The sequence below is a fragment of the Fistularia commersonii genome, chromosome 3, assembly GCF_037954325.1.
Source record: "Fistularia commersonii isolate RoL2024-O1a breed Wild chromosome 3, RoL_Fcom_v1.0, whole genome shotgun sequence".
Lineage (NCBI taxonomy): Eukaryota > Metazoa > Chordata > Actinopteri > Syngnathiformes > Fistulariidae > Fistularia > Fistularia commersonii.
In genome coordinates this window covers 26,163,304-26,188,545 of record NC_141286.1, presented here as the reverse complement: position 1 = coordinate 26,188,545, position 25,242 = coordinate 26,163,304, and the positions used below count along the sequence as shown (strand labels likewise).

At 47.1% G+C, this 25,242-nt stretch overlaps 1 protein-coding gene across 3 annotated transcripts in view; it reads right to left on the bottom strand.

Annotated features, from left to right (window-relative positions):
- LOC147235985 (glypican-6-like) overlaps positions 1–25,242 on the bottom strand; it is a 123,162-nt gene that overhangs the window by 86,644 nt on the left and 11,276 nt on the right. Inside the window, exon 1 of one of the 3 annotated variants that reach the window (XM_086144382.1) lies at positions 17,368–17,453. The exons of the other annotated variants lie outside the window; for them this stretch is intronic. Coding sequence (XP_086000508.1) covers positions 17,368–17,425 — 58 coding nt within the window. The 5' untranslated portion in view covers positions 17,426–17,453. Of the gene's footprint in view, positions 1–17,367; positions 17,454–25,242 lie in introns of those variants that run through there. 3 annotated transcript variants of the gene reach the window in all.

The following is a 25,242-nucleotide window of genomic DNA, read 5'->3' as shown; positions in this document are numbered from 1 at the left end:
AGGCGGTGAAGTGCAGCCAGGGGAGGCAGGAGAGGCCGTGCCTCACTTGCCGATCTCGGAAAGACAAAAACGTCCAATTAAAAAAAGGATGAAATGGTTGCGTTGATCAGTGATTTGCACTATAAAGGTATTTTTCATTGAACTTCACCAGTTTCAGATTTTTTTTTTATTTTTTACTCTAAATGGCTGAATTTTCACATCTACTGTTTAAATACCGAGAAGAGGCGTACGTTGAGGCTGCCCACTGTTGAGCCTCAACGTAGATTACACAATGACGGCTGAAGACCGTATTGCTGCTTCTACTAAAATGTTTAAACTCTTTTGCTATATAACCTACACATCCAAATTGTCAACCACTGTATGTGTGTTACTAGTTTCTCGTGCTGAACGATCATAAAACGGCTGCTACGAGCCACTCGGTGAGGCACAGGGTTCTCCTGCCTCACCGGCTACCGACCCCACCGCACGTCTCTGATTAAAACCAAATTCGATCCTGTTCATTCCTGTCATGTGGAGACGGACAACCACTCACCCTCTGCTTTGCAGATCATCGAAATCTTTGCATCGTGGCAACCGGCCTTTGTTTTTCACTGGAAGACGTTTCGTTTCCCCCCCTCATCCCAGAGGCCTCTTCAGTTCTGAGCTGAACTGAAGAAGAAGGAACTGAAAGAATGAAGTCAAGAAGCCTCTGGGATGAGGGGGGGAAACGTCTTCAAGTGAAGAAATTCAAGTCCCGTTGCCACGACGAGAAGATCTGGACAAGAATCCATCATCACCTGGACGACAGAGAACCTGACGTCAAATATCTCCAACCGTTCACGGCTCATGGAAAGACCATTCACCGTCTCATAGACACGGCAATGTGGGGTCTCCAGTGGACCTCCTGCAGGTGTTTGGACTTTGAGAGGAACCTGGAGAACCCAAGAAATGCTCCCCTGTGGACCTTCTTGCTGCAATGGAGAAACACTGGCAGGCTGAAACTCCCTGATTTCTGGTTCCTTCCTGAGGTCAAGGCTCCATGCTTGCCGCCTCGCATGCATGCGTGTTTTTGTCAACGCAATCCAGTGCAAAGCGCGAGGTGATGAAAGCGCCATACAAGTCCAGACCATTAAATCCGCACCGACGTGAGCTCACACATCCCATAATCATCCGGCGCCGGTCCGCACAGGTGCGAGGGAGTGATGAAATCACCGGGCGGATTACGGAAGACATGGTCTGAAATTGCCGGAACGCTGAATTACAGCTCGTCGGACGCAGAGCGGGGAAAAAAAAACATGGAGTTGGCGGTCGCAGCTGGACGGGGGACGAATCCCTGGGACGGCGGCGGACGTCAAAGGTAATTATCGCGCTCGGGAAACGCCCGAGTCTTTCCACTTCCTGTGTTCCGGCAGGTGACGGCGCGCAAATGAAAAGATGCGCAGATATATACTGCTCAAAAAAATAAAGGGAACACTTGAACAACACAATGTAACTCCAAGTCAATCCCACTTGTGTGAAATCATAGTGTCCACTCAGGAAGCAACACACATTCATTTGGACTTGTTTTAAGGACATTACATCAAAGTTGGATCAGCCTGGAGTTTGTTTTTACACTTTAATTTGGAGTGTGATTCCTAATCCAGACCTTCATGGGTTGATACAATTGATTTCCATGGATCATTTTGGTGTGATTTTGTTGTCAGCACATTCAACTGTGTAAAGAGCAAAGTATTTCATAAGAATATTTCATTCATTTAGATCTAGGATGTGTTTTTTAAGTGTTCCCTTTATTTTTTTGAGTAGTGTTTATGGCAGGATACGTATGGACACTTTAGTGGACACACTGGATGTGAAAGCGAAGTGGGAACTGGAATCTAATGCTGATGGAGAACGGGAGAGTTCTTGGTTTCCGTGGCAAAAATGTTTAAGCGGCCCAACATGGAGGGAGTTCAGCTGGAAGTTAAGAATAAGGTATTTTAAACCTCCCTTGATAATAGCTTCTTATGATAATAACTGTTCTCCCCTGTGTTGGAGGGGCTGTGGCATAACGGGGGGACTTTTCCCACATTTTTTGGGACGGCCCTAAACTGATGAAATTCTGGGAAGAGGTAAAAAAAAACAAACAAGTGAGATTTTAAAATTAAACAGACCAATTGATCCACAGCAATTTATTACGGGTGCAGCATCAACAAGCGATTTAAGGAAAAACCAGGTGTTTTCGCTTAGAGTTCTTCTATTAATTGCACATAAAATGATCCCAGTAAACTGACTCAAACCCCACAAACCCACTGGACCAGCGGCGTCAGAGGCTTGAGGATGGAAACTGCATGGAACGCATTCAGAACTGTGCAATATTTTATCTCAGAACAGCTACACTACAATTTTTCCTTTTATCATACTATTGTGCACTCCTTACCTCACTCGTTACTAAGACACTTATAGTTTTAGCACTTGTTTACTAAGACACTGTATAGTTTCACTGAGACACTTTATAGTTTATAGTTTTTTTTTATTTCTAATTCTGCCTTTTTCTTTTTATTATTTATTACTGTTGTATTTTCTGTAACTCTGGCACAACAATTTCCCTCGGGATTAATAAAGTTGTTCTTATCTTATCTTATCTTATCTTATATCTTGACAAATGGGCACCCATTAAAAAATATTTGGAGAGTTGAAGATATTATCTCTATTTGACTGAGTTAGATTTTTTTTTTTTTTTTTTTTAGTTTTATTTCATTTTTCGCTTGCTATCGAGGAAATAAGTGATCTATAAAGAATATTGTATAATGTGTATCTTGTTATGAGGTTTTGTAAGAATGTGTGTGACTCTGTTAAGGAACCTGTTCTAATAAATGTTCAAAAAAAAAAAAAAAAAAAGAAAAAATGCGCTTGCGGTCGCCGTCTGAAAATAAACCCCCCCCGCTTGATTCACCGGCTGAGAAAAACAAAACAGCGGCTGCTGATTGTGACATCTGCATTGGATTCATCTCCCGAGAATAAAGCTGCTCCTCAGCCCGGAGGAACTGGTTTTAGCGGATGGTTGAACCTTCGCCCGCTGCCGTCACGGCCTCCAAAACAGTCAGGAAAGTAAAAAAACATCAGATGTTGAACATCAGAAATTAAGCCGGAAACTATTAGCGCGAATGTGCGACTCTACGCCGACGACCCGCTACGCTACGCTAGCGAGGAAACCGCTACTTGTAAACTACGGTCTATTAAGAAACTGTCTTTTACAGTGAAAGATGATCTCCACGGCCGGTGACGGTCCTCTGTCACCATGGCAACAACACGTTTCTAACCACCCCTGTTGCCCCCCCCCCCCCCCCCCCGCTCCCCAAATTGCATTTGACTGGCTGCCTATAATTTAAATGATAAATGGGCTTCTCCAAATAAACAAGTTAATTAACACATAAAGCTAAGGATGCTAGTCAGACGCAGGGGAGCGCAGAGGCTCGAGCGTTAGCTCAGGCAGGCTATCACACAAACTAAGAGGGGGGTTCAGGAAATGTAATGATTTAATGACAATAATAATGAAAATAAGAGTAATAAAGAGTAGATGCCGACTGCAGCTCTCTGTGAAATGTTTCATTATATCAGAGGCGGGGGAAGATACCATTATCACCTTCCTCCCCTCGTGTGGATCGATCCATGTTTTATTGGAGGGCCGGTGGGAATAGAGAGCGCAAACACATTTTCCTGAGTTTTCCTTCCCGCAGCCGCCGGATCACCGAACATCGGATCGGTCCATCTCCACGGAGACGACGAAAGAGGAGGAGGACGTGAACGTCTGCATTTCGGTGACAAAGGCGCCCGTCGCGAAAAGGGCGACCGCGATGACAAAATGAAATCGTTTCATCTGGGAAAAACAAAAAGACGCGACACTACAGGTGGAGGACAGGAAGGCGGAAATCCCGCGAGGACGACGGGGAACCAGAAATAGTCGCAATGTGACTTCGCCGAACCCGCGGGAAACATTTTTCAGCGAGGAGGCCGGGCTGTGAGAGGAGGGCGAGGGCCGGCGGGCGCTTGAAGACACGGCGGCGTAAAAGCCGAAGATCCTGAAACGAGTGCCGATAAAACCGCGCGGAGCGGAAAACGGCGCCATCAACCTGGACGGGGAGGAAAAATAAAAAAAAATAAAAACAAAACAGTAAAAGCGATGTCGTTGCTAGAATTATGGAGCTGAAAAGCCAAGGTCGTTTTTCTACTTGTCAGCTGATCGACCTTTGCTGTTGTGACTCGGCTCCAGAAGGTTCTCTATTGGACGATGCAGGGCTTTTGTTTTGTTCATGGTTTCATGGTTGAGATGGTTTCATGTCCAAACCATCTCAGTCATCGCTTTGTCTCGGTCATACATGTCTTGCACCCCTGTGACAACTTTTTCTTTTCCTGTGGGCTTTTCCCCTCAGGGGTCTCCACAGTGAGTCCACCTTCTCCATCTAACCCTATTTTCTGGATCCTCCTCTCTCACACCAACTAACTTCATATTCTCTCTCACTATGTCAGTGAATCTTCTCTTTGGTCTTCCTCTAGACCTCCAATGCCAACATCCGTCTAACAATATATTGCCTCTCCCTCCTCTGTCCATGACCCAACCATCTCTGACCTTCTCTCCGAAACATCTACCATGTGCCGGCCCTCTGATAGACTCATTCCTGATCCCTTCCATCCTGGTCACTCCCAAAGAGAACCTCAACATCTTCATCTCTGCGACCTCCAGCTCTGCCTCCTGTCCTTTGGTCATTGTCTTTGTCGACCATCTCACCACTGTCTCCTCCAAATTTCCTTTCATTCTGGCTGATAGATTGTAGGTATTTGTAGGATGCGAAAATGAGAGGGTGAATGATGGTATAACTCTAAATTTGGCCCTGAGATCGAGCAGTGATGGGTCCACCCTGGACCGATGACAACTAGGGTGGCCTGGCAGCTCCACCTTCAGCAACCTTCTACCCAGACCTTCACCATGGTTTGGACATGAACAGAGGAGTGTTCGTGTCCAAACCATCTCAGTCATCACTTTGACTTAGTCATACAAGTCCTGCACCCCTGTGACAACTCCTTCTTTCCCTTAGGCTTCCCCCTTCAGGGGTCTCCACAGTGAATCCACCTTCTCCATCTAACCCTATTCTCAGTGTCCTTCCTTCACCAACTAACTTCATTTGATCCCCAACAATACAGGAATCACCAGTCGCACATCCTAAACCCTGCTTTCCAGTGGCCAAGCCTGCAATACCCAGAAGACAAGGGTGACCTTCGTCCCCAGAGACGGCCAACTTCATTCCCACCAACCCTGCAAACCCATCTAACCCCCGCTGAGTGTTAGAAATGCTGCGTAAGCATAACTACAATTTGCACAATTTGTATAGTCATTATATATCATATATCTATATTTACACACATATCTATATTAGTCTCTTTTTTTATTTTATTCTTGATCACAATTTTGATGCTGCTACTCTACTTGCCTCCCAATGACCCCTTGGGGACAAATAACCTGAAGAAAGAGTGAATTTTTGTAGCATCGGAGAGAATGAATGAATGAAAGTATGAACTCCTCTTTAATTCTTCAAAAAGTTCCTCCTATCTGTCCATCGGAGCTCCATCCTGGAGGATTCCTGAGGCTCCTCCGGGTAAAAAGCCAATAAAGACGGAGGCTTTCAGAGCTAAAACAACAACAATGAAAAAAAAAAAAAAAAAAAAAAAGCAATCAAAGCTTCGCTCCTCCAAATCCTCTATTTTCCACGGCGCAGAAGAAAAACCCGGAGCTGAGAGGATCTGGGAGGTTTCGCTCCGCCGGCTCGCGTCCGGAACGTTCTACTTGGTTTGCTTCGCAGAAGAGATGGAATTTGGAACCGAGACGTCGATACGTCGCCTGCCGACGCAGCCGAGGAGCTGGTAAGACTCAATTCAGGCCGAAGAGCGATGAGGAGGAGAATAGAAGGTGGACGAGGAGGAACGTCTCACACACACACACACACACACACACACACACACACACACACACACACACACACACACACACACACACACACAAATGTAGTTCATGTATAGAAATATTGATCCACTTTAGTTGATGAACAGGTGAATCGTGGCTTCACTCGGTCATTCCTCTTCATCACACACACACACACACACACACACACACACACACACACACACACACACACACACACACACACGTCCCTGGCTGCAGATAGATAAATAGATAAAATCTTCTTCTTCTTGTTCTTCTTCTTCTTCTTTTTGTTTTTGTTCTTCTTCCTCCACCTCTTCTTCTTCTTCTTCTTCTTCTTCTTCCTCCACCTCTTCTTCTTCCTTGTCTTCTTCTTCTCCTTCTTCTTCTTCTTCTCCTTTTTCTTCTTCAAAGTCTGTGATGGTGGTGACCTCGGCCTGATGTCATGTCTACCTCCACACAGATGTGATCCTCCATCCTTCTCCAGATCTTCTGATGGACCTTCTCTCTCTCTCTGCTCTCACTGTCTCAGGGCGTCTCTGAGTTTCCCGGCGGTAAACGATTTTTGATCATTTATCGATCCCTTTGGCGGCGTGAAGTTCAGATATGGAGGAAAAACTTCAGGAACAAGTAGAGCCGAGGCTCCTGAAGCTCTTCAGCCTCCTGGTCTTTGTTGGGAGAACAACTGTGTCTCTGTGTATTTGAAACAACACAAGCTTTCATTCATCCATTCATCCATGAGCACCTTCATTCTTCTGACCCTTCAACCATGGGGTCATGAATTGATTCTTCTTATCTTCATATCTTCTCACTACGTCCATACATCTTCTCTTTGGTCTTCCTCGAGACCTCCTGCCTGGCAGCACCATTTTCAGCAACCTTCTACCTGGATCTTCATCATGGTTGGACCTGAACAAAGAAGTGTCAAGATCCAACCATCCCCATCATCACCTTGTCTTTGTCATACATGTCCTGCACCCCTGTGACAACTTCTTTTCTTTCGGTCTTTTCCCGTCAAGGTTCTCCACAGTGAGTCAACCTTCTCCATCTCACCCTATTCTCTGGATCCTCCTCTCTCACACCAACTACCTTCATATCTTCTCACTACCTCCATACATCTTCTGTTTGGTCTTCCTCGAGACCTCCTGCCTGGCAGCACCATTTTCAGCAACCTTCTACCTGGACCTTCATCATGGTTTGGACCTGAACAAAGAAGCGTTCAAGTCCAGTCATCACCTTGTCTGTGTCATACATGTCCTGCACCCCTGTGACAATTTCTTTTCTTTTGGTCTTTTCCCTTCAAGGTTCTCCACAGCAAATCCACCTTCTCCATCTCACCCTTTTCTCTGGATCCTCCTCTCTCACACCGACTAACCTCATATCTTCTCTCACTGCGTCCATCAATCGTCTCTCTGGTCTTCCTCTAGACCTCCAATTCCAGCATCCGTCTACCGATATATCCACTCTCCCTCCTCTGTGCATGACCCAACCATCTCAGACCTTCTCTCCAAAGCATCTAACATGATGGACTCATTCCTGATCCTCTCCATCCTGGAGGCTCCCAATGAAGAACCTAAACATCTTCATCTCCGCCACCTCCAGCTCTGCGTCATGAATCAGCTTCTATTCTATTCCAGGTGGAGGAGTTCCTGTTAATCCCCAAACACCCCGTGGATCCAAACCTTCTACGTCTCCCCTCAGGTGATCTCCGCTCACGTTCACCCGTGACTCAGCCCTTCATGTCATTAGAGAATCCTTCTCGGGCGGCGGCGCCACGTGGCGTCTTCCCCCGCCGATCGGAAGGGGAAGAATTACAGACGGCGAGTTAATTAGGGGGAATTGAACTCTCCTTCTGGGAATTCACTGTCAGACGTTCCTCCGGCGGAATCTGAAATGTTTCCAATCAAAGGGAAATGAGGCGTGAGAAATATTGTTCGCCGTACAAATGCAATCACCACCTCGCCACCTCGCCGCCCCCCGATGTGCAGAAGTGCTTCCTCTGGATTACTATCTTTTACAATCTGCTGGAAAAAAAAAAAAAAAAAAAAAAAAAACATGATTGAATCGCGCCGCGTTGCAATTGGACAAAATCGCTGACTGGAGTCGCAGCGCCTCGGGGGGGGGGGGTCACATGGTCACACCTGCCGCCAATCACAGGACGCCATTAACGAACGTCTGAATGAGAGGATGAATTTGTCTCTTTTGGCGTTTCCATGACGACCTGCGATTGACAGGTCCAGCACCGACGAGAAGTCAGAGGTCGGCAACCTCACGGCTCTTTGACCCTCTGATTCTCCCTTTTTTGAAAATAATGAACGAGTATTTAATTGAAAAGCATTTTGTTTTACTTTGTTCGTTTTTAAAATGGAATTTTTTAGTTTTAAATAACTCCAAATAAACTATTTTCGTCGCTCTTAATAAGCGACTGCACGCACCAGTAAAAGAATGACAGCACACAAACTGCATTTTTTTTTAATGCCGGACGATTATTTAAGTTTTTTTTTTTTTTTTTCCATAAATACAAGAAGGATTCAATAAGCACTGAGTATTTTGCTTAATTTTTCAGCCTTTTTTTTTTTTTGCGTAATTTTTCTTCTAAGTGACCTCCAACCCGACGTCTTTTTTTTCATGAGTTCAAAATGTTTTGTTGCACGCAGAAATGTCATTTTTCGTTTTCTTTGCAGTGGTTCGTTGATTTAAAAATAAATGCAATGCATTGTGCTAATACATAGCATTATGGCAAAAATAATAATAATATATACCGTGTTAATTCATTCTAAATTTTCATCAAGGGTAAGAATGGACAACAGAATGGGGATAAAAAATCCCCCAAAAACACACGACTTAGTAGAGTTTTGATAAAAATCTGCACACCAAAAAGAAAAGGTGGGTAATTTTCCATATAACACCAAAAAACGTATTCTCAGATGCTTATTGGAGATGTATGTTCACAAATAGGTTATCGTGGTACCATTTTTAAAGACAATGATCACGCTTTTGTTTCCTTAAAAAAAAAAAAAAAAATATATATATATATATATATATATATATTGCTGGAAACGCCATGCTTGTGAGAATACGTTTTTTGCTATATATAAAATAAATCTATTTTTTTGGGGAGCATTTTTGGTGTGAGTTTTCCCTAAGTGGGCAGCGCTTGTGCTTGCGTTAAAAAAATCTAAACAAAAAAAAAAACAGCAATGACAACAAGGATAGGAGTGACAATAGCAATGACCAAAAAAAATAAACAAAAATAAGCAGGATGTTGATAAAATAGCCGTACTGTAAACAGGGCGTGACACGTGTGAACGGGTGAGATTATCAATGAACGAATGAATGATAAAATCCAGTTTCAACCATAAAACAAGAATTTGTTCCACAAACGGCGAGATGGGAAACATCAGAGGGTCGGCCGAGCGCCGCGATTGGCCGAATTCATAAATAAATAAAAAAATAAAGGGCGCGGGGGTCAAAGGTCACGGGGAGCCGGCGGATGCCGTCTCTGATCAGGCGAAGGTTTAAAGAGAATATCGCCGTGGCGTTTGGCCTCCGCCCCCCCCCTCGGCTCGGCGGGCCCTTGATGCGGCGCCGCTCGCCGTCAGACGGGCGCCTCATTAAAATCGCTGCGTCCGTTTGTTCGCCGGCCATGTGACATTCAAGCGACAAAAAAAAAAAAAGGCGAGCAGATGCCACGGTGACACGCGGGGACGACTTCAGACGCTGATCTGGATCCGGTTTCCCGTTTCCTGGACGCCGCGCAAACCAGATGCCGCCATTATTGTTGTGCAGGAAGGGGGGGGTGGATGCTAGCTACATTAGCATGGAGGACGAGAGCTTAACGGAGGAGGCGGGGAGTCCGGAGGTGGATAAACTGGGCTAGAAGCTCCATGACAACAAGCCCTCCCCCCGTGCGTGCGTGCGTGTGTGTGTGTGTGTGTGTGTGTGTGTGTGTGTGTGTGTTGCCAGTAAACAGCCCCGGCCCTGCCGCCTGTGGTGTGTAACGTCCTGTTTGCCCGACCTGAAGGTCTCCGCCGGCTGAAAATGACACGGTTTTTCGGCGGTGCGTTTCCTCCCACCGAGGAAGACGAGGACGAAGACGGAGTTGTTTGCGTTTCCCCGCGACCCGTTTGTTTCCGGCGGATCCGCCTTTCAGGGTTTCAAACTGCAGCGACGGCAAATGTTTTCTTTTTCTATTAGTCTGCAGGTCACGGGCCGTCAGCTGGGGAGGAATGGAATACGATAACAATAAAAATAAGAATAATATAACTATAGTTTTTTCTGAATTAGACAATGATGAGTATGATATAATAATAATAATGCTAAATAATTAGCTGATATTTAGTTTTAATTATATTCTTGAAGGCGTCACTCATCATAATTATCTACCATTCTTAATATTAGACATTAAACTTGATCATGTGATCACCAGAACCAGACCTGGTAACCAACAGGTTTTCACTCGTCCCGACGAACCTGTTAGCATCACGACCCCCTTGGACCTGGATTCTGCAGATCAACCCAACATTTACACAACAAGCCGCCGTAACCTCGACCCGCCCGGGCAGATATATTCAGAAACTCCCCAAAGTCCAGTTGCCACGACAAGAAGATTTCGACAAGTACCGTATTTTTCAGAGTATAAATCGCTCCGGATTATAAGTCGCACCGGCCAAAAATGCATAATAAAGAACGAAAAAAACATATATAAGTCGTACTGGAGTATAAGTCGCATTTTTGGTTCCTCTAGCCGCGGCCAGCTAGCTTTTAGCCCGCGATTAGCTTTTTTAGTTTCCTTCACTTCAGAAAGAGTAACCTCGGCTTTCCGCCAGTCCCTTACAAGTTTCTCACTAACTTCAAACTTCCGGCTGCATATTTCACTACTTCCGATTTGTAACCTGCAGAATATGATTTTCTTTCCATTGCCATTTTTGTTCATCCCTTCTCAGTTGTTTTTATAAGTTAGCGCGAATGTTGAACTGATTAATTGACAAAGAAAACGTCCGACGCCGCTACAATGTGGAGGAAGGTCCTCGGAAGAATCTAACAACACTCAAGAATCGAGGATTCGAAGTAAAAGGTTGAATTTGAATGAATAAAAGAGGTTTGACCGCGTCCCGTCTGTGACATGAATCAGGGTGGCGGCGGCGAGAAGGAAGCCTCCTACATGTGGCGCCAGACGCGGCGCCGAAACCCCACAAGGGATGATTAGTCCACCTGGCCAGAGGGCAGCCTCTGCATATGGGCCGCGCCATCTGCTCCGCCCCGCCGGACGCTACTGGCAGCGTCCACAAAGAGCATCCTCCGCCGCCGCCGCCGCCGCCCCAAAAACAAACAAAAAAACATCATCGGATCATCATGGAAGCCAGTCAGGGTGGAAAATGTTTTATTCATTTATTCATCTCACGCGGAAAAATGTTTGTGACGGCGGTTTTAATTAAAAAAAAAAAAAAAAAAAAAAAAGTTCCTGCGGTTCGGGAGCTTCTGCGGCGCCGACCCTTCCGAAGCATCCCAGCTGCCGAGGGGACGCCTGGAAACCTTCGTGTTTTTGCATAATTCCTAATAATTCTCTAAATGTTCTGATAAAATGGGTTTCGATCTGAAAAAAAAAAAAAAAAAAAATCGCAGAATTTGGATCCGGCAGCTGTCGCCATGGTAACGGACCTCCCCACCCAGGGTGACAGTTTAAAAAAAAGTCACAACCAATCAGATTCAGGATGGACGTTCACCGCTTCATCATTCGTCCATACGTTTGGTGCAGACCTGTGATTGACAGCTGAACATTGTGGGCTAAACCCCGCCCCTCACACACACACACACACACACACACACACACACACGCGTCTTGTGACGTTTGTGCCTCATTCGACTTGCAGGTGCATGTGTGCAGCTCTTTTGAATTGCAAAATACACACACACACACACACACACACACAGAGTCAGGTATGAGCTTTGAGCATTGAAAAGAGCTACTTGCTTTGCAAAGAGGGAATACACTTGTGCGCGCGCGCACACACACACACACACACACAGACACACACACACACGAGGGCAGGCATGAGTGTTGAGCATTGAGAATTGAGCATTGAATAGAGCTACTTGATCTGCAAAAATATTGCACACACACACACACACACACACACAAGGGCAGGTATGACATCAAAAAATGCAGTGAGAAAACCTATTTGCTTTACAAAGAGGGGAATACACCTGCACACACACACACACACACACACACACACACAATATCAATAAATATCAATAGATATTGATAATAATTAATGTAAATATATTTTTTGCAATAAATATTGCAATTACAGCACAAACCCCATGAGTTTTGGCCAAACTTGGAAGAAGAGATTCCACGTTGCCATGGATTCCACAGCAGCAGAGGACACACTCTGCCTCTTCCTTAGCATATATACAGAAAATCATTCATTATATATTTATTATCCACATATCTTGCCTGTTTTTGTTTGGTTATTTTATTTATCGCTATTAATTTTTGTCGCTGTTTACATTGTTGTTTAGTTCTAGTTGTGTATTTTACGCCCTCACTGTTCCTTGATGTCGCCCTATAATGTTGTTGTTGTTGTTCTCTGTTGTCTATTTATTTCACTTTTTTTTTGTCTTGCTCTCTTCTGCCTTTCTATTTATATTCTATTTATTTCCTTTTTTTTTAAATTATATCTGTTAAGCTGCTGTGACAAAGGAATTTCCCCTATGAGGATCAAAAAAAGTTTATTTTGTGTTTATATATTCTATACACTGCTCAAAAAAATAAAGGGAACACATTCAAGTATTATCAAGAAAATTTAATTTTAGTGTTTTTTGAGCAGTGTATATATATTATTTGATACATTATACATTTTCCCCATACTTTTAACTTTATTTTTATTCTTTTTCTTTCGATCTTCACCGTTCTTTTTATTTTATTTTAGGCTATTTTATTTTTATATAGCGTTCTTTTTTGATTCTTTCCCACTTGACTCTATAGCAGAATCTGCTTTATAAGAAAAGCAAGAAAAGCAATCTCTCCCGGGGGGATCGATAAAGTATTCAGGACGTGATTCGTACATCGTAACCCTCGATACGACGCCGGACCTCCGACGTGAACTCTGCACCGCCCTCTCCTGGATGCGTCGCTTAGCGACCGAGAAAAACTTTAAGAAAAGCCTCAAACCGGATGGAAAACATTCAAAAACAAGCCTGGAAAAAAAAAAAAAAAAAATCTTCCCGAAGGAAGGACAACCCGATCGATTGGCGACGGCGTTCCGCTTCTGTCGCTGGCGTGCGATTCATTTTCAGATAAAAGAAGAAAGAGACGGGTCGCTCGCCGCCGTTCACGCCGCCTCGCACATGTTGTATCAGGTGCTTGTAAACAAGGATCCACCGGCGAGAAGTAAAACCCAATTACTGTGTTAAATCACATCTGTCTGCATGTGGAGACGAGGAGGAGGAGGAGGAGGAGGAGGAGGAGGAAGGGGTGCATGAAACTTGATTGATCTCGCTGCTGCCTCGCCATCTGGACCTTCCTCTCCATCACCCAGATCGCCCGCTTTCAACTGCCTCCGCCGGGGCCGCAGACCCAAATTGAAAACGTCCAAATAAGATGACACGGATAATTCCCACGATCACGCCGGCCATATGTCCCCCGCGCCGAGGGAACGCCGCCAGGTTTATTTATTTTATTATTAAGACTTTCGAATAAACTTCCTCCCCGTCACCTTCACGGCTCCAGAATCACGTGGACGGAACGGCGACGACGGAGAGACAAGAAACATTTTGGATCTATTGGATGCAACCCGTGCCTTTATTTACATCCATTCATTCATTCATTCATTCATTCATGATCTATAACCAGCTTTTTGTCGATTTGTTCCTCTGGGCAACTCGTCACCAAAAAAGGGGGAATTCTTAAAATCCCATCCTGCCGCTTGGAAACCACTCCCGAGTGCAACGTCCAATCAGAGCGCAGGGGACCCGCCCCTTTTTGGGGGATTTTCGGTCGGGTTGAAATCAAGTTACATTACATTGCATTTGGCAGACGCTTTTATCCAAAGCCACTTACGATAGAGGACATAGGGACTGCAAATACACTTGCAAATAGACGAAAAAAAAAAAAAAAGTTCTCTCATAGTATCTTCTGTGAAATCCTTATTTTTTCTTTTTTTTTTAATTTAGTTTTAAAAAAACAGCCACTTTGATGCGTTCCCTACGGGCCGGCACGTTCGCGCTTTCGTCTTTGGAAGGGCATCACTTCCATGTAGTCGCAGTCAAGATGGCAAGGCAGAATAACAATTTATATTTTATTAATCCCTCTCTGGGAATTCCTTCTCTGCATTGAGCCCATCATGGATGAACCAGGAGCAGTTGGCCGCCGTTTTTCAGCGCCGGCGAGGAGCAAAGGTCAGGGGTCGCAAACCCGCGGCTGATGCTGCTCCCTGTGGTTTTAGAAAATAATCAATATTTAATTCAATTTTTGGTTAATATTTATTTTCATATATATTTTTTTTCATTATATATTTCTTGATATATTGATATTCTTGAAATATTTTTTTCATATTTATATTTTTTATATATATATTATGTTTATTTATATTATTTATTTATCTATTTTTTTTTTAATCTAAATGTATTTTATTTTAGTTTGTTCATTTTTAAAATGTCATGTTAAACTTGAAGATCATGCATCATCTAAATAAAATGGTTAAAATATTTTTGTCGCTCTTAATAAAGTGCACGAACACAAAGAGAGGACGGCATTTTTGATTTGCAGCCTGTGGATTGTTTAAGTTCGGCTTGTTTTTCATAGATAGAAGAAGGACTTGAATAGACGTGAAGTATTTTTCTTGAAAACAACCTTCAACCAAATGTCTCCGTTTTTGTTTAGAGTTCAAAATGTTTTGTCGCATTCAGACATTTAATTCAGTTTTCTCCGCAGTTGTTGATCGCAACACATTTTGCTTATACAATCGAAGCATTTCATGTCACATGCACGGTGTAGGAACGTGTACGATAACATTCCCACTTTTCTGCCTGCAGCGCACGGATACATAGCATAAAGACAAAAACAATATATAACGTTATGCACCCGAAGCCGAATCAAAATGAACAGATTCTGTCATTTAGACGAAACCAAAAACTGTCCAGACGCCTGTTAATTTACCAATTTATGGGTCACGTCGGTCAGCGTTGCTAGCGGCTAGCACGCTAATCTCGCGGTCCAAAGCAGAACCCTTCCGTGATTTGACGAGAGGCGAGGTTCACCAGGAACGCTCACCCGTCACGGGGCCTCGTGAAAAACATTCACCCGCTCATTCACACGTCAAACTGAGATTTCCCCACGTTGGGACGATAAAATGAATTTTCTATCCTATCGTTTAGAGCAGGGATGTCGAACTCATTTTCACCGAGGGCCACATCAGCATAATGGTTGCCCTCGAAGGGCCACACAAACGGGAACAGTATAAATCTAACTAAATGAAATGGACTCCATAAAGTTAAATAACTCTGAATTTATTACCCATTCAAATCCTTATTATATTATATATCATATTATAATCCTTATTATTATGAATCCTTTTCTATTGTCAAGTTAACCCACTTCATCAATCATGGATTCGTGAACACACTCTGCCGCCGTCGCAGTTTGGCTTTTAATTCTTGGACCATTTGTTGTTTTTCCCGGAAGGCTAACTTTAGCATGCTTAGCTCTGTGTTTGGTGTCAAAATGCCGACGTAGATCGAACCCTTTCCTCGGAACACAAAAGACAGCGTTTTTTTCTCCTTGAAGCACCAACATTAGTTTTTCGCCTCCTGGACATTTAGGGATCATTTGTATTTCCACTTGTTGAAAATGGCATTGATGTGATTGGCTGCGATCTACCGGCAGGACGCCGTCGCTTCACGGGGGAACATAATTTTGGGAAATGTAGTTTACGGTCAAGGCACGCTTTTGACTTCTTTATTTTAAGATGTTCTCACGGGCCACGTAAAATGACGTGCCGTGCCACATTTGGCCCGCAGGCCAGGAGTTTGACACGTGTGCTAACTAGCGAGCTAATGATAAAATGATACTAGGCCAGTGAAGCCGTATCAAATGACTACTAAAGCTGGCCAACAGCGCAGGAACCACTAATACTACAAATCCCAGAACACTCTGCTGGTGTTTTGGCGTGAAAATCACAGCAAGACCCATAAAGGCCCGCTCCTCCGCTGACAGTCGTCATAGCGACCTTATGCTAATACTGGCGCCGCGCTACCTCTCCCCAAAAATGGCTAAAAGAAAGGCAGGGAACAGGAGCTTTCTGAACAGGTGGGAGGCAGAAGATCTGTTTGTCTTGTCCGTGGAGTCTGGAACTACAACATCAGATGACATTATGAAACCAAACGGACGAGTTGAAGGACCTGGACACGACTCAGAGGCACCAGAAAGTACAGAAGATCAACAGATTCACAACGTTCAAAAAAACCCATTAAAAAATAAATGAATTAAACAAAATAAATCACAAAGTGAGGCTGCTGTAAAGGCTAGTTTTATTGCAGCGGCAGAAATCGCAAAATCAGCCGGGCCTTTTTCAATAAATGTCAAATCTGGCCCGCGACTTTGTCCCAGTTTTATATTTTGACCCGCTGCGTATTTGAGTCTGACACCCCTGATTTAGAGCCTTTCAGTCACCGGTTTGCACGTGGATCTCCAGCGTGGATCTCCAGCGAACCTCCTGCATGTCTTTGGACTGCTGGAGGAACCCGGAGAACCCCGAGGAACACGGGGAGAACATGGAGACCCCACACAGGAAGGTCCACTGTGGGGATCCAACCAGGGACCTTCTTGCTAACCCTTCATGTGCACATGTAGCATCATAGCTTACTTAGCCCTGATGTGGCCTTGCATTGTTTGGCTAATTACGCTATAATTACAAGGAGTAATTGATCTGCGCCTGGCGGCGGCGCATAATGACATCAACGGCGGCGGCGCTGACATCGCCGCGGCGCCGCTTCACAAAGCTGAAATATCCGTCGGCCTTTTGTGCTCGGCTTCAGCGGTCGGCCACGAGCCGCTTTGTTAGCGTGGGCGTAGAAACCAAGCTCGTGGCTTCAACGGAAACAAAAGCTCCGAGGGTTGGCATCTGGACGGGGGTTCGCCGGAGCCGCACCGTTTGCCAGAATGCGAGCGCGCGGCCGCGGCGTTTCCGACGGCGCCAAATCCGCGGCGGCGCCGGTCTCATTTACATTTCCCTCTGTTGCCGCCACCAGACGGAGGTGAGAGTGTTTTTATCGCAGCCCATTAAACTGGCTGCCGGGCGCCGCCGTCCACGCCAGAGCTGCTGCTGCTGCTGATAAAATTAGCATTCGGTCGGTGGCGGCGGCATCCGGCAGCATCAGAAGGTCCGGCGTCATTTCAAAAGGAGGAAAATAAAAGCGATTCCACTCACGTATCGGGCAGAACGGAATAATTATACATTCTGATGTGACGACGGGCTCCGGCTGCATGTGAACGGTCTTCACAACAGGTTCCTCCTTCCGGTCCTGAAGGTTCAGCAAGCCTTCTTCCGGCACCTCCGGGGGCTAAATATGCTCCAGGAAACGGGGAAACCGGGAAGCGCTCCTCGACAGCGAGAGGCGGAGCTTAAAGCTTTCTGAGTAGCTTCTCGCGCCCGGGGGTCCGGTATCCCTCGGCAAGCGTGGCCCAGAGCAATCGGAAATACAGCTTCCCTAAATTCAGTCTGGTACGTGAACATGAAGGAGGCTCCCTGTGGCTCCCTGAAAATTCCCACAGCTTTTGAACATCACCCTCGGGTTTTTTGGACCTCCTATTTTTGGGCCGCTGAGGTTATCTGGAGTCTCAGATTGACCCTGCTAACTGGTGCACGAGTCGAGCCTAAACGCAACATCTGGTGGTGTGAACAGCCGGCGGGGGAGCTCCGGGGCTCGCAGATGACCGGCCTCCATCGCGGGGAGCTTGAGAGGAGGCTGGCTCCCCTTCTCGGACCAGAGTGTACCTCCAGGGGTACGCTGCCAAGAAGCATGGCAGCCACAGATGTGTCACAGTCAAGGGTTCAGAGGACGTAAACGCTGGAGTGGCGCCGCCGAGAGGATTAAACTCCTCGAAACATCTGCCGTCGTGCCTTTTTCCAGGAAGGAATGATTACAATCGGCGCGAACGGCCGATTGAGAAAGCCGAGGCCACGCCGGAGGAAAAAGGCCGGGATATTCTCAGCAGATGATGAGCGCGAGTCCTCCAAGAGGAAAGACGGGTCTCATCTTGTTTTGATTCTTGAGGTTCTGAAGCGGCGCATCTGTCCGTCTCTGCTGTGCACTCCAGCGCGAGGAAGAAGGGAAGGGAACACTTGGAGGCCTGGACACGTACTCTCGCTTTGCTGACGTGGCTGAAGAAGAGCCATTTTTGGACTCACCTTCTTTTTTTGGGAGGGGAGAAAATTGATGAGGAGCTTACAGGGACTGACGGGGTTGAACCGCCGCCGCCACAGAACGCTGACGACGCCGAGGGGGCTTCCCTTCGGCGGCGGCGTCTCCGCCAGTCGGGCTGCGACGGCGCCTCAGACGCTGACATCTCCTATCGGTGGAGTGCTCCGACCCCCGCCAGAGGCCTCCTGTCAGGTCAACAACAACAACAACAACTAGACAACCCTCATCTCAGGGGAGAACACTGAGTGCAGCTGAATTGTTCAGATGCATCGGGATGGAGTTCTTCAACGCTGACAAACATCTGGCTAAGCGAGCTCTGCTCATCTGAATAATAAAGAGTCACAGCAGCTAAAAGAACGCCAGAAGATCTTCAGCACCTTCTCCTTTTCATTCTAGTCGCTCATGTCGCGCTTATTAGTTTTGTGCGTTGTACCCGTAGTTTCTCCAGGGTTCGTGAATCACTGCAGGACACCCACTTTTCCTGTTTTTTCTAAAGATACTGTAGTCGGCGCTCTGATTCCACGATGCTCTTAAACAAGCGAGTGCATGGGGACACTTCCTGTCTCGGTGCGGTAGCGACCGCGGGCACTACAGCGAGAGTAAACAACGACGGCAAGCAATGGAGTGTCGGTACATAATTGCACAGAGTGACCCTGAGCGACAAGGAGGGTCATTTCCAAGAGGACGTGGACTGGGAGTCATGCCAGTCCAAGTACTGTGGAGTACCCTGGAGTACTCTGGAGTACTCTGGAGTCCACCATTGCCGTTGCGGTTGACCTTCCCGCACATAGCAACTGACTGACACCCGAGTGTATATGCCCGTTATCAAAGTATTGCGTTTTCCCCGGTCTCCATGGATACGCAGGAAACAGCTTTCAGGGTTGCAGACGCCGTTCTCGTATAGACGGACGGCCAGGATGCGGCTTGAGTTTTGCGTTTTCACCCAAAAACAGAAAATGATCCAAAAATCAGATATCGGGAAGTTGCGTCCCGACCCGTCACGGTCACCTATGGGGACGATTCAAAACAAAACAGCATGAAAACTATATATGTATCCACACAGATCAACTCTTCCATCTACGTAATAAGCCACCATAATCTAGACCCGCCCAACTCGCGGGCAGGTTTATTCAGAAACTCCCCACAGGTCATCGGAACTCAAGAAGCCTCTGGGATGAGGAAACGTCTTCAAGTGCAGAAACTCAAGTCCAGTTGCCACGACGAGAAGATCTGGACAAGAATCCCCCATGACCCGGACGACTGAGAACCTCCACATAAGATGGTAAGTGGAGCCTCGGTGAGCCGGTAGGAAGCGCCTTTGGTACAACCGTGTTGGTGCATACCGGATGCTAACAATCATTCATTCATCCATTATGTATCGCAGGCATTATGTGAGCAGGCTTCTTCTGTCACAGGGTCACATGGGGTCGGTGGAGCCAATCTCTGCTGTCATTGTGGCAAGAGGCGGGGCTTAACCCGGAGGGGTCAGCCGTCAATCAGGGATTAACTGCACTGTATGGTAGACCCGGGGACTTTGGTGAAGCCGCCGAGTGTTTTTGGACCACGGGAGGAGGCCACGGAGAACCTGGAGGGAACCCGAGCGAGGGGGGAACCTAGCTGGGGTCAAAGTGCGAACCTTGGTGCCCCGGAGTGCATCATCATTCTGCGGGGGCTCCGCCGCCGACAAGCTCAATCGCTTAATCGATAATCTTGCTTCGCCGGGTCGACAGCAGTGCGGCGGCGGATCGTCTCTCGAACACGACCTCCATGGCAACACACTGCCTGGTTCTTTTAACATATTCCGTGTTTTATGTTTAATACGTAGAAAAAGAAAAAGCCGCTTTAATTCTCGGCTCCGTCACACAAGGCGCTTGAATCGGTATAAAGCATCTTCAGTTTGGAAAGCACAAGGAGGGGAAGTGGAACAATGCTGATCTACAAAAGTGTTTTTCGGCCGTATTCTAGCCTCTTGAATAAACGTGCTAATCACTGCCACCTCCCCCACCTCCAGCCCCACCATCTGAAACAGGCTTTCAACAAACAGAGGACTCTGGCAGGGGTTTGCGATGTGTGAATCGCAGGCTGTCTGGCCGCAGAGATGCTCGGCCGGCTGTCAGGAGAATGGAATTATCAGACTTAAACACCCCGCTGCTTCCTCCTACCCCCGCCATCACACACTCCTGTCTGGCCACCCACACGGTTCTCACTGCAGACCCACATCTACACGCCGTCTTTGAGGGCTGCATCGATACTCTGGGAATATCTAGTGTTTAGCACGGATGCACTCAGCTGGACTCTCAAGGACAAGCTCTTCAAGCGGATGAAAATAACAGCCGGGTCCTTCGGGTCGTGACGCCACGAATGCACCGAATCTCGGAGGTCGGCGGCAGCCGGTTCAGGTTGGTCCGTGTTCTTGAGACTCTCTGGATGTACATGTCTCGCCCCTCTTACGTAGCATCAATCTCCAACCCGATGTTGGCCTATTGTGATTCTACATAGCTTCTTGCCAACTGGAATTAATCAAAAGTACCTCCAGGGTAATTCTATCCCAGCAGTATAGGAGTACAAAAAGTACTACTGTGTGGTAAGGACTTGTATGCTTTGGTGGCGTCCATCTCTGCTGGCGTGCATCTTTTATAGGGGTTCTGCAAAGGTTATAGGCCTGTAGATAGATGTTTCTGCCGGTGATTCAGTCAAAATCCCCTCCCCAAACAGATCTGGAAGCCGTTGCTGTCAAAGACCAATAACAACGTGATCGTGAATAATCACGTTCAGGATGTGAAAGCCCACGCTGTGCCAGGCCCTTGTGAGGCGGCGTCAGCGTTCTCCTTAATCCTGGACCAAGGGACCCATTCCAGAGTGTCCTTTCACACCATCATTCATCCAGGTCTGAACGACGGTCCCTGTCACTCATTCACTTGGAAGCGGGGGGGGGGAGAAACACAATTAACCTTTAATGAAATACAAACTATCCGGTCTGCAGATGTTCTCCGTCAAGCCTCATTAACGTTCTTGCTGGGAAAACTTTTAACGATTAAGAAGCAGCACCTGGAGAAACAGGTGTTTTTTTACCCATGGCTGCAGCCACGATCTGAGCAAAGGAGTCGTTCCACCAAACGCATCCGCGGTTTGACACCTAAAACATGGACACACTTCTCAAGGACATCAAATATGTGATTGAACCTTCCAAACACCAACAACACCAACAACACCAACAGTGGTGTCTTACGGACAGAAGTTCTGAGAACTGCCTCCTCCACAGGAGCCCTTTAGTTTTGTTTTCCCCGAGGGAGGAAGGGCCCACGGTAGGGGTCATTGGGTAGCCTAAGACACAAACTCAGAAACAAACCACAGAAGAAGAAGAGGAGGAAGACAACATGGACAACTTGGAGGTGGAATAATAACCATGGACTATCAGTTGGTTGAAGGGTTTTTAATCTTCTCCCTGAGCTACTTCGTCACATGATGAACCCAACCATGAGCTGACACTAGACTCCGAACAAAGAAGAAGGAGAAGAAGACATGGACAGCATGGAGGTGAAGCTGCCACAGCATTCATGGAATAATAACTATGGACCATCAGATGGTTGGAGTGTTTTTTTTTGACATCGTGTGAAGAAAAACATTAGCTGTTAGCCACTTATTCTGGCTCAGATGTAGATGTTCCTCCTTGAGCCCTGGAAAGCCCCCTGAAGCAACGGGCCAGAAGACCTCGGACCTCCGTTCTTCTCATAGCAAGAAACATCTGACCAGTGATGATAGTTTTTAAAAATGGCCTTCCACCGTCCGCAGGAAGTATCTGCTAATGGGCTTACGGCTTATGAGGGTCACGACTCACCTTTGTGTTCCAATGGAACCCTAAAAAGTAGAGGTGTCCCAAGAAACAGACCAACTCTTGACAAGGTTGTAGGAACTGCAGAAAGTTCCTCCAGTTAGAAAGAAACTAATGGTGTTCCATCCACAGGTCTGAAAGATCACCTGAGGGGAAAGAACAAAAACAGAAGCAGCAGCGATGGGCGGAGGAGATGTACCCTAGCAGTAGTTCAGTAACCTGATTCGTCCAGGTAGAACCTGAGCTCAGGCATCGCCGCCTCGGGGCTCATAAAGCTCCCCTCCCGCTCGTCAGGCTACGTATTCCTTCCGCCGCGGCGCCGGGCGGTCCGTTTGTCAACGGAGGCGGTCCGCCGAGCGCGGAGGATGGCGTGTCGAGCCATTTCCGAGGGCCATATCGCGGGTAGAATGAGGAGGCGGCCGCCGTTCATCACGCCGCGCGCCTGACCTCCAGCTCTCTGCGGGCGACTTCATGGGGAATCGCCACCCGTTCCGGCTTGTCCGCCAGCTTCCATCCCGGCCATACGAGTCGAGGCGAGAGCGCGTAATTGGTGCAGCCGAGGGGCGAAGGACCGCCCCCGCGCCGCCGCCGCCGCCGGCGGCGATAGCGGCCTTCAATTAGGACTCAACCATCCACAGAGCGGCCTTGTTTTTCCCGACGCATAATAGAAAACCTCGTTACCGCTTTATCACCGCCTCTGTCTCTTCCTTGGCACATTATGGTATTTCATACCTGCAGGCGGTGGCGTCCCGCCATTTGTAACGGCGCGGCGCCGGAGCCTCCCGCGATTGGTACGGTCCGGCCGTAAATAGGCCGCGGGACCGTGAAATGAGAACGGAGGCACTCGAAAAATAAATTCAAAAAGAAAGTACGCAGCCGGAGTCGCCGTCCCCGGAGGGGGGAAACCGAGGCGAGTCGGAGATACATGACGGGAAACTCCGCCCGTCCCGGCGGCCCCGGAACATCAGGATCACGCCAAGGAGACGGCGGCCTCTGATGGAAAAGGAGCCTTCTGAGAACATCTACCTTCGTGGGAAGGAAACACCGACCCGAGACCTACATTTGTAGGGATTCCTTCATTTCTGTCTTCCAGCTGGAAGCCGAGCTGGAGACGCTCCAGGTGACCTTCAGGGGGGAAATATAATAATAGTTTATTTGTCCCATTCTTTCGCCCGACTGTTCAAAAACATTAAATGGAGATCCTTTATTACCCATGTTGGTTGCTATATCTGGGCCTGTGATTGGCCGATCAAGGGTGAACCGGCCTATCGACCAATGAGAGCTGGGAGAGCCCCCCCCCCCCCCCCCCCTGCACGATTGGTGGGCCAGTTAATGAATGAATGATCCCATTTAATCTACAATTAATCAAAGCTTACAAATAAAAAAAAAAAGAGTTGCGCTGTTTATGCAAATTTTACTCACACACACACTCACACTCACACACACACACAGCTGTGACTCGAAATCACATTTAGTCAATTCTTGCATTTCTACTCATGTAGCCACTTAAAATTTAATTGAGTGTTGAAGTTGCCAGATTGTCTGACGGCGCCGGCCGATCCGCCGCGGTTAGATGAGACGCCCCGTTGCTGCCGGAGGTGGAAAAAAATAGAAAATAAAAACTTGTCGGGGGACGAGTGGGAAATAAACAGAAAGAGAGGAAAAACAAAAAGAGACAAAGAAAAAAAAAATAAAGAGAATAAAGAGTTGCTGAACCTCGGGTCCTGGAGGAGCAGTGTGGTGGTTTCCATCTAGGAATAGTGGACCGGCTCTGAGCCCTCGGCAGGGTCCTACAGGTGTTCTGTGGACCGTGACCCGTGGACTTGGGGTACCGAACCCCTTCACACAGATTGTTGGGTCCCCTAAGGTCGGTGTCGGAGCTTGATCCGGGTCGCCGGGTCTCAGCCGGACCCGTTTCAGGTGAGTCCGCCGGGACGGCCCTTCGTCACCCATTCTGTTCCAGAACAGAGTTTCCCGGTGCAGCAGCCAGGGGCGTCCAGGGGATCCGGACTGGTGGCTCCAGGATGGAGTACCTGCTTTTTGCAGATGATGTGGTTGTGATGTGACGCCGCCCGGATGAGGACCGGCATCTCCAAACCCGAGACCACGGTGCTCAAACGGAAACGGGTGGAGTGTCCACTCCGGGTCGGGGAGGAGGTCCTCCCCCAAGTGGGGGAGTTCAAGTATCTCCTGGTCTTGTTCACGAGGGAGGGGAGGATGGAGCGGGAGATGGACAGGAGGAACGGCGAGAACTCTGTACAGAAGTGTGTTCCTGCAGGGTTCTTAGGTGTTTGCCAGATGTTTCTGCGGTTGTGTTCTCAAAACTTTTGGCCATGACTGTGCCGGTCTGTTGCAGTGGATCTGCGTTCCCTCCCTCACTTATGCTCAGGAGTGGGTAGCAACCCAAAGAAGGAGATTGCGGATACAAGCTTTGAAATGAGTTTCCTCCACAGGGTGGCCGGACTTTCCCTTGGAGATGGGCGAGAAGTTGGGTCATCCAGCAGGAGCCTCCATCCAGAAGGAGGCCTCCTGGACCGGGAGGCGTCCCAGGCATGTCCACCTGGGAGGAGACCACGGGCCGGTCTGAGAAGACCTCAGGGTCCCTCCAGAAGAGCTGGACCATGTAGCCAAGGAGAGGGAGGTCCGGGCCTCACTGCTCCGGCTGCTGCCGCCGACCGAGGCGGCGATAAAACCGTGAAATAGGCAGAAATAAAACTGGAGCTCAGAAGGTTTCACTCCAGGACTCTCTTCGCTTCTGACGGCGGAAACCAAAGGAAAACAACAAGAAGGAAAACAAAATACGGGAAAGGATTTAAGGGCCTGTATTTCAGTCATCTTAATGTAATAAAATACGAAATAATGTAACACTACTAATAAGAATGCGATTAATGAATTCCAATAAGATAAGAACAACTTTATTCATCCAAAAGGAAATTGTTGTGCCAAAGTTTCAAGAAAAACATAACAATAATAGAAAATAAAAATAACAAACAAAAAAACAAAAATAAAAATAAATAACACTAATAATAAATGCTCATAAAATTATACT